We start from the raw sequence: 15584 nt of genomic DNA, 5'->3' as shown, positions 1-15584 counted from the left end.
ACCGTCGCCACAGGCTTGCTCATTGGGGATAGATTAGGGATAAAATTAGCTCATGTTTTAAGTCGTTCAAATTCTGTAAAGCTGCTTTGCGACAATGTTTATTGTTAAAAGCGCTGTACAAATAAACTTGAAATCGACAAACTGTCCAAATGTCATTTATGAAATCAGTAGGTTTCTTTTTTGCTCCAGTAATCCCCATGTGGTTGTTCTGGTGTTAATGAACACTTGATGGATCAGATTTATTATTAGTAGGCAGAGTCATGTGTAGATCCATGTGCAGTAAACAGTGGGTCTAGACTTCAGTGTTTGTGCAGGTTAGCAGCTGCATGGTGTGCAACTGTGCATGCTATGATGTACCAGTGTGCGCGCGCACGCGCACACACACACACACACACACACATTTCACCAAGCTACATGTATTTGTAATGCATGTTCATATATAGGATATATTTCAGGTGCCAGTGTGGTCATTGTCAGCCAGTCTGGATAGTTGGCACACTTCCTGGTTTCAAAAGGTTTTTTTTTTGTTCCTCTTCCGGTCTGTCATCTGTTCCATCAAGAACACCTGTCCTTCAGCGCAGTTCTTGTCGAAATGCTGCTCATAAATTCCCACTTGACTCTTCTCCGGTGGCGAAACGAAACCTGCCCGCTTCATTTGCACAAACTCCGCCCACTGTCGCTTTAGATTAGTGTCATTTCTCGGAAATTCGTGAACTGAATGTCCTGCTGTATATGGATTTGAACATCCAAACACAATGCAGTGCTTTCACGTCGTTATTTTTGTAAGAGTCCATCAACAATATCCAATTTCAGTGAGAAAACAAGCACGGAGTCAGATGAACCGAAATTACCCCGATAACCAGGGTTCTACGCATGAGGTCATGCGAGATTAGCCCTGAGGCAAGGCTGCATTTTTCCGGGATCCGGATGCCGCAATTTATCGATAGTTTTGTGCTTGATAAATAATTAATATTTTCCCCCTGCTTTATTAATTCATTTTGGTCATTACTAATGATATTCGTTTTAAAGCATTACATACACTTTAACCCTCTATTGACTTAGGAAGGGACATGGGTGTGTACCTTTTCCAGGTAACTCTCCATTCCTGGGAGGATCATGATGATAGACACGAGAGTGCCGAGCAGTAGGAAGAAGGAGAAAGCCAGGCGTGTGACGGTGGAGTTGTAGGTGGAAGGGCAACATCCTGATAACATGCACGGAGCAGAGCCACACAGACAGGATGCCTACAGGACGTACGGTACAACAGTGATCCAGATTACCACATAGTTCACTCATTCATTTGTCTAAATATGTTTATCATCATCGTGGGACATAAAACAAAAAAAAGATTAAAAGAACTACAATTATCAACAGTCCATAATTATCGACACCCTTTCAGATTTACCACTAAATTTTACAAAGGTGACTTTCAGTTCCAACAGTTATTATTGGTTAATTATTCAACTGGAAGACCCCCCCCCACCCTTTGATCTTGTCTGATGATGCAGCTCGTTACCTGAGATGGAATTTTTTTTTTTTTTAGCATGATAAGCAATTTTTCGGAAAACCCGGACATTATCATCACAGGTAAGCATGGTGGAAAGATCATGGACATGTTTTTACTGATCAAATTCACCCACATTTCATGATCTCCTTGTCGAAACCTACTTTGTTTCTCACTCTTTAATTTGACAGTCACGTTTAGATTTTGTATCTAAACACGCGTTTGAGAAGTCACGTGAGGTGTCGATAATACAGAGCCTAATCTAGGAATTTGAAAATAGGGGACAGATCCCTCACTAGTTGTAGAAACAGGGGACAGAAAATATTAACATGGGTAAAAATATTATCCCTCATTTGTTCCAGTTAGTGGGGACAGAAAAATAAGTAATACATTGGTAGATATTTTCAAGAGTACATCTATAAACAGAACAGTTTTATTAATAAAACTAAATACATGTAACAAACATTCATATCAGATGTTAATCTATATAATATAATTATAGCACTATACAGTGGTGCTTGAAAGTTTGTGAACCCTTTAGAATTTTCTATATTTCTGCATAAATATGACCTAAAACATCATCAGATTTTCACACAAGCCCTAAAAGTAGATAAAGAGAACCCAGTTAAACAAATGAGACAAAAATATTATACTTGGTCATTTATTTATTGAGGAAAATGATCCAATATTACATATCTGTGAGTGGCAAAAGTATGCGACCCTCTAGGATTAGCAGTTAATTTGAAAGTGAAATTAGAGTCAGGTGTTTTCAATCAATGGGATGACAATCAGGTGTGAGTGGGTACCCTGTTTTATTTAAAGAACAGGGATCTATCAAAGTCTGATCTTCACAACACGTGTTTGTGGAAGTGTATCATGGCACGAACAAAGGAGATTTCTGAGGACCTCAGAAAAATTATTATTGATGCTCATTAGGCTGGAAAAGCTTACAAAACCATCTCTAAAGAGTTTGGACTCCACCAATCCACAGTCAGACAGATTGTGTACAAATGGAGGAAATTCAAGACCATTGTTACCCTCCCCAGGAGTGGTCGACCAACAAAGATCACTCCAAGAGCAAGGTGTGTAATAGTCAGTGAGGTCACAAAGGACCCCAGGGTAACTTCTAAGCAACTGAAGGCCTTTCTCACATTGGCTAATGCTAATGTTCATGAGTCCACCATCAGGAGAACACTGAACAACAAATGGGGTGCATGGCAGGGTTGCAAGGAGAAAGCCACTGCTCTGCAAAAAGAACATTGCTGCTCGTCTGCAGTTTGCTAAAGGTCATGTGGACAAGTCAGAAGGCTATTGGAAAAATGTTTTGTGGACAGATGAGACCAACATGGAAATTTTGGTTTAAATGAGAAGCATTATGTTTGGAGGAAGGAAAACACTGCATTCCAGTACAAGAACCTTATCCCATCTGTGAAACGTGGTGGTAGTATCATGGTTTGGGCCTGTTTTGCTGCATCTGGGCCAGGACGGCTTGCCATCATTGATGGAACAATGAATTCTGAATGATACCAGCGAATTCTAAAGGAAAATGTCAGGACATCTGTCCATGAACTGAATCTCAAGAGAAGGTGGGTCATGCAGCAAGACAACAACCCTAAGCACACAAGTCGTTTTACCAAAGAATGGTTAAAGAAGAATAAAGTTACTGTTTTGGAATGGCCAAGTCAAAGTCCTGACCTTAATCCAATGGAAATGTTGTGGACAGACCTGAAGCGAGCAGTTCATGTGAGGAAACCCACCAACATCCCAGAGTTGAAGCTGTTCTGTATGGAGGAATGGGCTAAAATTCCTCCAAGCCAGTGTGCAGGACTGATCAACAGTTACCGGAAACGTTTAGTTGCAGTTATTGCTGCACAGGGGGATCACATCAGATACTGAAAGCAAAGGTTCACATACTTTTGCCACTCACAGATATGTAATATTGGATCATTTTCCTCAGTAAATAAATGACCAAGTATAATATTTTTGTCTCATTTGTTTAACTGGGTTCTCTTTATTTACTTTTAGGACTTGTGTGAAAATCTGATGATGTTTTAGGTCATATTTATGCAGAAATATATAAAGTTCTAAAGGGTTCACAAACTTTCAAGCACCACTGTACACATCCTTTAATACAGTGATATGAAAACCATTATCCACAGTTTATAGTATTGCACAAACATTATGATCAGATCTGAACTTTAAAAATGTAAAGATTTTAGATCAAAAACTATATGAAGAATTATATACTGCAAAACCTTACAAATATGACTAGTTTTCTGGTATATGACTAGGTTACTCTTTTACTATAAATCATGTGACTAGCCTATTTTTACCAATTTGACCACCAGTCGTATAATGTTGCATTTCAAATATGACGAGGTTAATATTGCATATCAAATATGACTAGGTTAATATTACATCATTTGACATAGTTAAGTCTAAAATCCATGTAGTCTTGCCACTATTAATTAATAATAAGATGAAAAATCTGACTTTCTGAATAAAATAAAAATAAAATCACTATCAAATATTTAAAAATGCTATCATATTTGTTTTGTTCAGACCACCTTTCATGAAAGTGAAAAACATTAAACAATCTACCTATGTTTAAACTAGATTTTGACATAAATGACTGGAGATGATCTCAAAATTCAGACTTCCTAAAAAGTATATAATCTATCATTTACAATCTTACAGTACCTACAATTACACAAGAACAGATTAAATATATTTCATAACATTTTTAAATAAAACTTACATGATACCAAACATTATCAAACTAATTGTATATTGGCATTAGGAAAATATCAAATTCAAACTTCAAAAACCATTATCAGTCAGAATCAGATGACTTAGTATGTCTTCACACTGTCATATAATTACTCTAAGATCATACTTGTACACAAACTTATACATGTCTTATCAACTAAGCACCTTTACTATTTGAATATGATTAATAACATAATACTAAACTGAATTAAACAAACTACTCCCAAACAAACAAACAAACAAACAAAAAATAACTAGCATTCATGTAGAACTTATCTTTAAACTAGTTTTTGACATAGAAGACTAGAGATAATCCCAAAATTCAGACTTCCTAAACAGTATATTATCATGATAATCTCTTATAGACCAGTTCACAGATATCGCCGCGCATGCGCAGGGTCAAAGGTCGAGGCCTCATCGGAGATGAAAACATAGCGGCAAACAAGCCAAACCTTCGTAAATACGCCTTATGGATATGAGAGAACGGGGATTGCCAACTACCATGGGGGTAGAAGAGTTAAGGGCGCTTGCATATGCCACAGATATTTTGAAAATCCAGCCTGTACCGTCCAAGGAAGACGAAGAAAAATCGAGGTATGTACCCGGTGATACTGCCACGCCCACTGCAGTTTTTGACAGGTCAACATCTGACACGGAGAAATAATATAAATCGTGCTGCCTAGCAGATTACAGTCGTCTGTTTTATTGTATCAGTACTAGTATCACTTACTATACTCAGTCATAGATTAGTCCAGTACAACATGACCAGCTTGCTTTTTTTCCATTTGACTGTCGCAAGTTTTTTCAGGCTGGTACAGTCAAAAATTGAAAAAAAAAGTTTTGGCCTCCTAAACTAGTCATCGATTCTACTAGTGTATTAATTGGAGTCAACATGAAAACGTTAGGTAAAAACTTTAAACCAGTACAATCTCTTCTTCAAAGTTTCACCAAATGGTTTTATTTATGCAATTTAAAGCTCATAATACTGTATAACTTTGGTCGAGTAAAAACACGGAGCAAAAACATGGCTGAATCCTGAATGACTCCTATTTGTTTAAATAGGGGACTAGCTACATAGGCGCCAAAATGTAGTTTCTTTTTCCCTGCCATGGAAGTGCACTTGTATACGGAGGAGGAAAGCAATTTGCATTACAGCCGTGAGGCGGCTCGGCTCGGTTTTCCCTTTCGGGTGGTCTCATTTTCTGTTAGAATTTGGTAAAGAAAAAAAATAAATATTATTTACCAGCTTACCGGGTCTATTAACATAAATCTGACAGCTGACAAGGTCGGGATATAAACGAACTTTTGCGTTAAACTGTGTGCTTGGATTCACATAATTTTTTCTGTATACACTCACTTAAATGTATACTACAGTCTTCTCGCATCCACTGTTCAAGCAGTCGACGTCCTTTGTAGCAATTGACAACACAACAGTGTCCCCACAGCAAGCCTGTAGCCTCTGCCATTGTTGATATGCTCTACTTCCGCTCGTTTATGAGGCCTTAACCTTTGACCTTTCCCACAACTCCTTGCAGTTTGCCGTATCTGTGAACTGGTCTATTATTTACAGTAATGTTACAGTAACTACCATTATACAAGAACAGATTAAATCTATTTCATAATATCTTGTATCGGGTTGTGTAATGTCGGCTGGATTAGTATCTGTCATTTCTGTGTCTTCGTTTTGTTTCCTTTTTTCGTCCAAAAGTCCATCAACGTGACCACGCGTTTTGGCATTGTTATGTTTGGATGAGACAGAACGATATGCCATGTGCTTTTGGGTATTTTTAAAACACTTCACACGATTGGTTGAGATACGCTGTCTTCCGGTTCAGTGACCAATGATATAATAGTTCACAAAACTGTTTTACCTGCTAAATAAACTATTCGGAATACTTCAGTCCTTCCCGATATTTTCCGATTGGTGTGTAAACAACGCTATATTTACCGCAGTGCTTGCTAGCTGGTGCTGACAAATTGATACGCACAAGATTCAGTAAAACGTGACTACACACTCACTACTTATAAATGCGCGACAAAATGAATAGATACGCGATATCACTCTCGTGCCCAAAAAGTGGATGTGCGACAGACAGATAAACACGTATTATCGCGTATTCTGTGCCCTAGATTAGGCTCTGTAATAGTGATCACTTTCCACTAACGGGGTCCACCATTATCGACACCCTGTGGAATTAAGTGACATTTACAACTGTTATGGATTGATCTTTGTGTAACATTGTTGAAGTCGATGAAGTACTTTTAAAATAAATAAATAAATAAATAAATAAATAAAAGTGCTGTGATTTATAAGAACTTTTTTTTTCTGATTCATAACAGAAGGGAATGTTTATAGAGGATTTGGAATCTGACTGCAATAAATAGAATTAGACCAGAATTAAATTCCTCACATATAAAATATTACATGCTTGAAATATTCAGATTTTTCTATTCTATTCAGAAAATATTTTTGCAGTTTGTTGTAAATATCGAGCACATATTACAATATCAGGAATGACATGCGACCTCTGACCTGCGTTTTCATGTGGTTACAATGCCAATTCCTTGTTCACATTTATTGGTAAACTACAAAACTAGAAATTAATACAAACAAAAACGAATGATTAACAAAATGTGATCTACGAAAATACTTAGAAAGCGGGTAGAAAGTGGAACAAAAAGATTTTCTGACGCAGGTTAAACGTTATCAGTTCATTTGTTTACAAACACGAGAATTACTTCCTCACAAACACCAACATCCATATATTTATATAAAAGATATTTTGTACTAAATATAAAAGTCTAGGCAAAACAAATTTTAAATAAAAACTTGTGTTAAGACCACACACCAATTTAAAAAAAAAATTTTTATATAAATAATCATCTGGATGTCGATAACTGTGGTCAAAGGCGTCGATAACTGTGGACAAAGGTGTTGATAACTGTGGAACAGCGTCGATAATGGTGGACAAAAGGTGTCAATAACTGGGCAAAGGTGTCGATAACTGGACGAAGGTGTCAATTGTGGGACAGCGTCGATAACTGGGCAAAGGTGTCTAATTGTGGAACGGCGGCGATAACTGGGCAAAGGTGTCGATAACTGGAGAAAAGTGTCAAAAATTGTGGAACGGTGTCGATAACTGGACAAAGGTGTTGATAATCGTGGAACGGCGTCGATAACTGGGCAAAGATGTCGATAACTGTGGACGAAGGTGTCATTAACTGTGGACAAAAGTGTCGATAATTGTGGAACGGCGTAGATAACTGGGCAAAGGTGTCGATAATTGTGGAACGGCGTCGATAACTGGGCAAAGGTGTCGATAATTGTGGAACGGCGTCGATAACTGGGCAAAGGTGTCGATAATTGTGGAACGGCGTCGATAACTGGGCAAAGGTGTCGATAATTGTGGAACGGCGTCGATAACTGGGCAAAGGTGTCGATAATTGTGGAACGGCGTCGATAACTGGGCAAAGGTGTCGATAATTGTGGAACGGCGTCGATAACTGGGCAAAGGTGTCGATAATTGTGGAACACCGTCGATAACTGGGCAAAGGTGTCGATAATTGTGGAACGGCGTCGATAACTGGGCAAAGGTGTCGATAATTGTGGAACGGCGTCGATAACTGGGCAAAGGTGTCGATAATTGTGGAACGGCGTCGATAACTGGGCAAAGGTGTCGATAATTGTGGAACGGCGTCGATAACTGGGCAAAGGTGTCTAACTGTGGACGAAGGTGTCGATAACTGTGGAACAGCGTCGATAATGGTGGACAAAAGGTGTCGATAACTGGAGAAAGGTGTCAAAAATTGTGGAACAGTGTCGATAACTGGACAAAGGTGTCGATACTCATGGAACGGCGTCAATAACTGGGCAAAGGTGTCGATAACTGGACGAAGGTGTCGATAACTGTGGAACAGCATCGATAATTGTGGACAAAAGGTGTCGATAACTGGAGAAAAGTGTCAAAAATTGTGGAACGGTGTCGATAACTGGACAAAGGTGTTGATAATCGTGGAACGGCGTCGATAACTGGGCAAAGATGTCGATAACTGTGGACGAAGGTGTCATTAACTGTGGACAAAAGTGTCGATAATTGTGGAACGGCGTCGATAACTGGGCAAAGGTGTCGATAATTGTGGAACGGCGTCGATAACTGGGCAAAGGTGTCGATAATTGTGGAACGGCGTCGATAACTAGGCAAAGGTGTCGATAATTGTGGAACGGCGTCGATAACTGGGCAAAGGTGTCGATAATTGTGGAACGGCGTCGATAACTGGGCAAAGGTGTCGATAATTGTGGAACGGCGTCGATAACTGGGCAAAGGTGTCGGTAATTGTGGAGCAGGGTCGATAACGGTGGACAAAAGGTGTCGATAACTGGGCAAAGGTGTCGATAATTGTGGAACGGCGTCGATAACTGGGCAAAGGCATTAATAATTGTGGAACGGCATCGATTACTGGGCAAAGATGTCGATAACTGGACGAAGGTGTCGATAACTGGACGAAGGTGTCGATAATGGTGGACAAAAGGTGTCGATAACTGGGCAAAGGTGTCGATAATTGTGGAACACCGTCGATAACTGGGCAAAGGTGTTGATAATTGTGGAACTGCGTCGATAACTGGGCAAAGGTGTTGATAATTGTGGAGCAGGGTCGATAACGGTGGACAAAAGGTGTCGATAACTGGGCAAAGGTGTCGATAACTGGGCAAAGGTATCGAAAATTGTGGAACAGCGTCGATAACTGGGCAAAGGCATCGATAATTGTGGAACGGCATCAATAACTGGGCAAAGGTGTCAAAAATTGTGGAACGGCATCGATAAATGGGCAAAGGCATCCATAATTGTGGACAAAGGTTTCGATAATTGTGGAACGGCGTTGATAACGGTGGACAAAAGGTGTCATAACGGTGCAACTGCGTCGATAATTGTGGAACGGTGTCGATAAATGGGTAAAGGCGTCGATAATTGTGGGACGGCGTCAATAACTGGGCAAAATTGTTGATAATTGTGGAACGGCATCGATAACTGGGCAAAGGTGTCAAAAATTGTGGAACGGCATCGATAAATGGGCAAAGACATCCATAATTGTGGACAAAGGTTTCGATAATTGTGGAACAGCGTTGATAACGGTGGACAAAAGGTGTCGTAACAGTGGAATTGCGTCGATAATTGTGGAACGGTGTCGATAACTGGGCAAAGGCATCGATAATTGTGGAACGGCATCAATAACTGGGCAAAGGTGTCAAAAATTGTGGAACGGCATCGATAAATGGGCAAAGGTGTCGATAATTGTGGAACGGTGTAGATAACTGCAAAGGTGTCGATAATTGTGGAACGGCATCGATAAATGGGTAAAGGCATCGATAATTGTGGAACAGCGTCGATAAATGGGTAAAGGCGTTGATAATTGTGGAACGGCGTCAATGAATGGGTAAAGGCGTCAATAATTGTGGAACGGCGTCGATAATTGTGGAACGGCGTCGATAATTGTGGAATGGCATCAATAAATGGGTAAAGGCGTCGATAATTGTGGACAAAGGTTTCGATAATTGTGGAACGGCGTTGATAACGGTGGACAAAAGGTGTCACAACAGTGGAACTGCATAGATAATTGTGGAACGGTGTCGATAACTGGGCAAAGGTGTCGATAATTGTGGAACGGCGTCGATAACTGGGCAAAGGCGTCCATAATTGTGGAACGGCGTCGATAACTAGGCAAAGGTGTCGATAATTGTGGAACGGCGTCGATAACTGGGCAAAGGTGTCGATAATTGTGGAACGGCATCATAATTGTGGAATGGTGTCGATAAATGGGTAAAGGCGTCGATAAATGGGTAAAGGCGTCAATAACTGTGGAACGACGTCGATAACTGGGCAAAGGCGTCCATAATTGTGGAACGGCGTCGATAACTGGGCAAAGGCGTCCATAATTGTGGAACGGCGTCGATAACTGGGCAAAGGTGTCGATAATTGTGGAACGGCGTCGATAACTAGGCAAAGGTGTCGATAATTGTGGAACGGCGTCGATAACTGGGCAAAGGTGTCGATAATTGTGGAACGGCGTCGATAACTGGGCAAAGGTGTCGATAATTGTGGAACGGCGTCGATAACTGGGCAAAGGTGTCGATAATTGTGGAACGGCGTCGATAACTGGGCAAAGGTGTCGATAATTGTGGAACGGCGTCGATAACTAGGCAAAGGTGTCGATAATTGTGGAACGGCGTCGATAACTGGGCAAAGGTGTCGATAATTGTGGAACGGCGTCGATAACTGGGCAAAGGTGTCGATAATTGTGGAACGGCGTCGATAACTGGGCAAAGGTGTCGGTAATTGTGGAGCAGGGTCGATAACGGTGGACAAAAGGTGTCGATAACTGGGCAAAGGTGTCGATAATTGTGGAACGGCGTCGATAACTGGGCAAAGGCATTAATAATTGTGGAACGGCATCGATTACTGGGCAAAGATGTCGATAACTGGACGAAGGTGTCGATAACTGGACGAAGGTGTCGATAATGGTGGACAAAAGGTGTCGATAACTGGGCAAAGGTGTCGATAATTGTGGAACACCGTCGATAACTGGGCAAAGGTGTTGATAATTGTGGAACTGCGTCGATAACTGGGCAAAGGTGTTGATAATTGTGGAGCAGGGTCGATAACGGTGGACAAAAGGTGTCGATAACTGGGCAAAGGTGTCGATAACTGGGCAAAGGTATCGAAAATTGTGGAACAGCGTCGATAACTGGGCAAAGGCATCGATAATTGTGGAACGGCATCAATAACTGGGCAAAGGTGTCAAAAATTGTGGAACGGCATCGATAAATGGGCAAAGGCATCCATAATTGTGGACAAAGGTTTCGATAATTGTGGAACGGCGTTGATAACGGTGGACAAAAGGTGTCATAACGGTGCAACTGCGTCGATAATTGTGGAACGGTGTCGATAACTGGGCAAAGGTGTCGATAATTGTGGGACGGCGTCGATAATTGCGGAATGGCGTCGATAATTGTGGAACGGCATCGATAAATGGGTAAAGGCGTCGATAATTGTGGGACGGCGTCAATAACTGGGCAAAATTGTTGATAATTGTGGAACGGCATCGATAACTGGGCAAAGGTGTCAAAAATTGTGGAACGGCATCGATAAATGGGCAAAGACATCCATAATTGCGGACAAAGGTTTCGATAATTGTGGAACAGCGTTGATAACGGTGGACAAAAGGTGTCGTAACAGTGGAATTGCGTCGATAATTGTGGAACGGTGTCGATAACTGGGCAAAGGCATCGATAATTGTGGAACGGCATCAATAACTGGGCAAAGGTGTCAAAAATTGTGGAACGGCATCGATAAATGGGCAAAGGTGTCGATAATTGTGGAACGGTGTAGATAACTGCAAAGGTGTCGATAATTGTGGAACGGCATCGATAAATGGGTAAAGGCATCGATAATTGTGGAACAGCGTCGATAAATGGGTAAAGGCGTTGATAATTGTGGAACGGCGTCAATGAATGGGTAAAGGCGTCAATAATTGTGGAACGGCGTCGATAATTGTGGAACGGCGTCGATAATTGTGGAATGGCATCAATAAATGGGTAAAGGCGTCGATAATTGTGGACAAAGGTTTCGATAATTGTGGAACGGCGTTGATAACGGTGGACAAAAGGTGTCACAACAGTGGAACTGCATAGATAATTGTGGAACGGTGTCGATAACTGGGCAAAGGTGTCGATAATTGTGGGACGGCGTCGATAACTGGGCAAAGGTGTCGATAATTGTGGAACGGCGTTGATAACTGGGCAAAGGTGTCGATAATTGTGGAACGGTGTAGATAACTGCAAAGGTGTCGATAATTGTGGAACGGCATCGATAAATGGGTAAAGGCGTCGATAATTGTGGAACAGCGTCGATAAATGGGTAAAGGCGTCGATAATTGTGGAACGGCGTCGATAATTGTGGAATGGCGTCGATAAATGGGTAAAGGCGTCGATAATTGTGGGACGGCGTTGATAACTGGGCAAAGGTGTCGATAATTGTGGAACGGCATCATAATTGTGGAATGGTGTCGATAAATGGGTAAAGGCGTCGATAAATGGGTAAAGGCGTCAATAACTGTGGAACGACGTCGATAACTGGGCAAAGGCGTCCATAATTGTGGAACGGCGTCGATAACTGGGCAAAGGCGTCCATAATTGTGGACAAAGGTTTCGATAATTGTGGAACGGCGTTGATAACGGTGGACAAAAGGTGTCATAACGGTGCAACTGCGTCGATAATTGTGGAACGGTGTCGATAACTGGGCAAAGGTGTCGATAATTGTGGGACGGCGTCGATAATTGCGGAATGGCGTCGATAATTGTGGAACGGCATCGATAAATGGGTAAAGGCGTCGATAATTGTGGGACGGCGTCGATAACTGGGCAAAATTGTTGATAATTGTGGAACGGCATCGATAACTGGGCAAAGGTGTCAAAAATTGTGGAACGGCATCGATAAATGGGCAAAGACATCCATAATTGTGGACAAAGGTTTCGATAATTGTGGAACAGCGTTGATAACGGTGGACAAAAGGTGTCGTAACAGTGGAATTGCGTCGATAATTGTGGAACGGTGTCGATAACTGGGCAAAGGCATCGATAATTGTGGAACGGCATCAATAACTGGGCAAAGGTGTCAAAAATTGTGGAACGGCATCGATAAATGGGCAAAGGTGTCGATAATTGTGGAACGGTGTTGATAACTGTGCAAAGGTGTCGATAATTGTGGAACGGCATCGATAAATGGGTAAAGGCATCGATAATTGTGGAACAGCGTCGATAAATGGGTAAAGGCGTTGATAATTGTGGAACGGCGTCAATGAATGGGTAAAGGCGTCAATAATTGTGGAACGGCGTCGATAATTGTGGAATGGCATCAATAAATGGGTAAAGGCGTCGATAATTGTGGACAAAGGTTTCGATAATTGTGGAACGGCGTTGATAACGGTGGACAAAAGGTGTCACAACAGTGGAACTGCATAGATAATTGTGGAACGGTGTCGATAACTGGGCAAAGGTGTCGATAATTGTGGGACGGCGTCGATAACTGGGCAAAGGTGTCGATAATTGTGGAACGGCGTTGATAACTGGGCAAAGGTGTCGATAATTGTGGAACGGTGTAGATAACTGCAAAGGTGTCGATAATTGTGGAACGGCATCGATAAATGGGTAAAGGCGTCGATAATTGTGGAACAGCGTCGATAAATGGGTAAAGGCGTCGATAATTGTGGAACGGCGTCGATAATTGTGGAATGGCGTCGATAAATGGGTAAAGGCGTCGATAATTGTGGGACGGCGTTGATAACTGGGCAAAGGTGTCGATAATTGTGGAACGGCATCATAATTGTGGAATGGTGTCGATAAATGGGTAAAGGCGTCGATAAATGGGTAAAGGCGTCAATAACTGTGGAACGACGTCGATAACTGGGCAAAGGCGTCCATAATTGTGGAACGGCGTCGATAACTGGGCAAAGGCGTCCATAATTGTGGAACGGCGTCGATAACTGGGCAAAGGCGTCCATAATTGTGGAACGGCGTTGATAACTGGGCAAAGGCGTCCATAATTGTGGAACGGCGTCGATAACTGGGCAAAGGCGTCCATAATTGTGGACAAAGGTATCGATAATTGTGGAACGGCGTTGATAACCGTGGACAAAAGGTGTCACGTGATCTGAAACGCGAAGTATCAACTCTTTCCCCCAGTGTGAGTTTGAGTCATTACTCCTGCACAGTTTACGTATTGAAAGTCTTTTCTACTTTGGCAGCGGCCAAAATATCATTAAGGTGTCGATAACTGTAGCTGCCGCTCTATTAAAGATTCAAATACCATTCCAGATATTTCTACAGTCCCGAATGGAGATATTTTGACGTATTTTCCAAACAAATTGAAAAAAAAAAAACAAGGAGGAACTGATTGGGTGCTTGTTTGTTTTTTCTCAGAGAAATTACGTCACGCTCATGCGCCGTGCTATAAATCAAAGAACGCTACTGAGATTTGGCATTATTCAAACACACTTTCACCTTTTCTGACTTCAACCCAGGATCACATTGTGATTAAAACCTCAAACAAACAAACAAACAGAAACGTCACCGTCATTTCGTTCCTGTAACTAAAGCGAACCCGGAAAAACAGTGAGCGAGTCTGAAAAACAGCCCAGAAAACTTTAAATAAATAACTTTCCACACGGGATAATAATAATCCCTCACACTGAGGATGGATTTCGAGCAAAAAAAGGGTAAAAACTTGTTTTAAAAGCTACTTACGCAGCTCGCCAGAGAGCACAAAGCCATACAAGCGCCCATTCTTAATGCGTCAAACAAGAAAACTGAAGTGCGGAAGTTTTCTCCTTTCAACAAGAGATGAAGTGAAACTCAACAAAACGGGCGGTGATTGGTCAGAATTACTCAGCGCTTCTAAAATGAACCAATCAGATCTTAACGCGCTGACACCAACTGCAGAATACAGAAAGGTTCATATTTCAGAATGGGGGAGACTGGGGCTTGTTGGTCTCTGCGGGTCTCAGTCTAAAGGCCTCTGCATGCTCTTGCGACAAGGCTTTCGCAGATAGCTTTTCGCAGACAGTTGTAATTTATCGTTGAGCGGGGAGTAATAGGCGTGCGCCATGTTATTCACCGCCACAACGCAAGGGGGTGCGAAGTCGCGAAATCGCTAGGAGTAGTTGGTGGGTGTGGTTAGTGGAGTGTTTATCCTCCGGTTACTTATAATGACTAGAACTGGAGTCGTATAGATGTACGTACTTCCTCGATCAACCGCTCTTCGTGCTGCTCCATCTTCGCTCGTGTTTTTAAAAATGGCGGTCGTGAAAACAAACCAAACCGGGAAAGTAGGGAAGCGGAAGTGCGTGTACAGCGGATGTAGAGTGGACCAATCAGAGCCCTCTTGTCTGCGACGCTGTCTGCGAGGCTTCTGCGGTGGTCACAATTTTTGGGAGGTGCGCGCAGAGCGTCTGCGAAGGTGGGGGGGCTACACAGACGCTATCTGCGAGGACTGCGTTGTCAGCATAAATTGGCCTTAACTGTTTGAATCAGAATCAGGTTTATTGCCAAGTACGTCCTCACATACAAGGAATTAGCTTTGGTGGTTGTTGCTTGAACAGTTAGAATAAAAGAATTTAAAACAAGGCAAAAGTAGTTAAATAAATAGAATAAAAAATAAGAATTTGAAATATATAACTTTGAAAAGGGTGGCATAGTGGTGTAGTGGTTAGCGCTGTCGCCTCACAGCAAGAAGGTCCGGGTTCGAGCCCTGTGGCCGGC

At 41.8% G+C, this 15584-nt stretch overlaps 1 protein-coding gene across 1 annotated transcript in view; it reads right to left on the bottom strand.

The window, feature by feature from the left end:
- serinc2 (serine incorporator 2) overlaps window positions 1-14648 on the bottom strand; it is a 67504-nt gene extending 52856 nt beyond the window's left edge. The window contains exons 1-2 of the mRNA XM_060904798.1: window positions 14571-14648; window positions 1083-1244 (exon numbers count right to left, since the gene is read on the bottom strand). Of these exons, the coding sequence (XP_060760781.1) occupies window positions 1083-1244; window positions 14571-14609 (201 nt within the window). The 5' untranslated portion in view covers window positions 14610-14648. The remainder of the gene's footprint in view (window positions 1-1082; window positions 1245-14570) is intronic.
- Between the last annotated feature and the right edge of the window lie 936 nt (window positions 14649-15584).

Source organism: Neoarius graeffei, chromosome 22 (assembly GCF_027579695.1).
Source record: "Neoarius graeffei isolate fNeoGra1 chromosome 22, fNeoGra1.pri, whole genome shotgun sequence".
NCBI lineage: Eukaryota > Metazoa > Chordata > Actinopteri > Siluriformes > Ariidae > Neoarius > Neoarius graeffei.
Note: the sequence above shows the minus strand (reverse complement) of the source record. Positions and strands in the feature narration are given on the sequence as shown.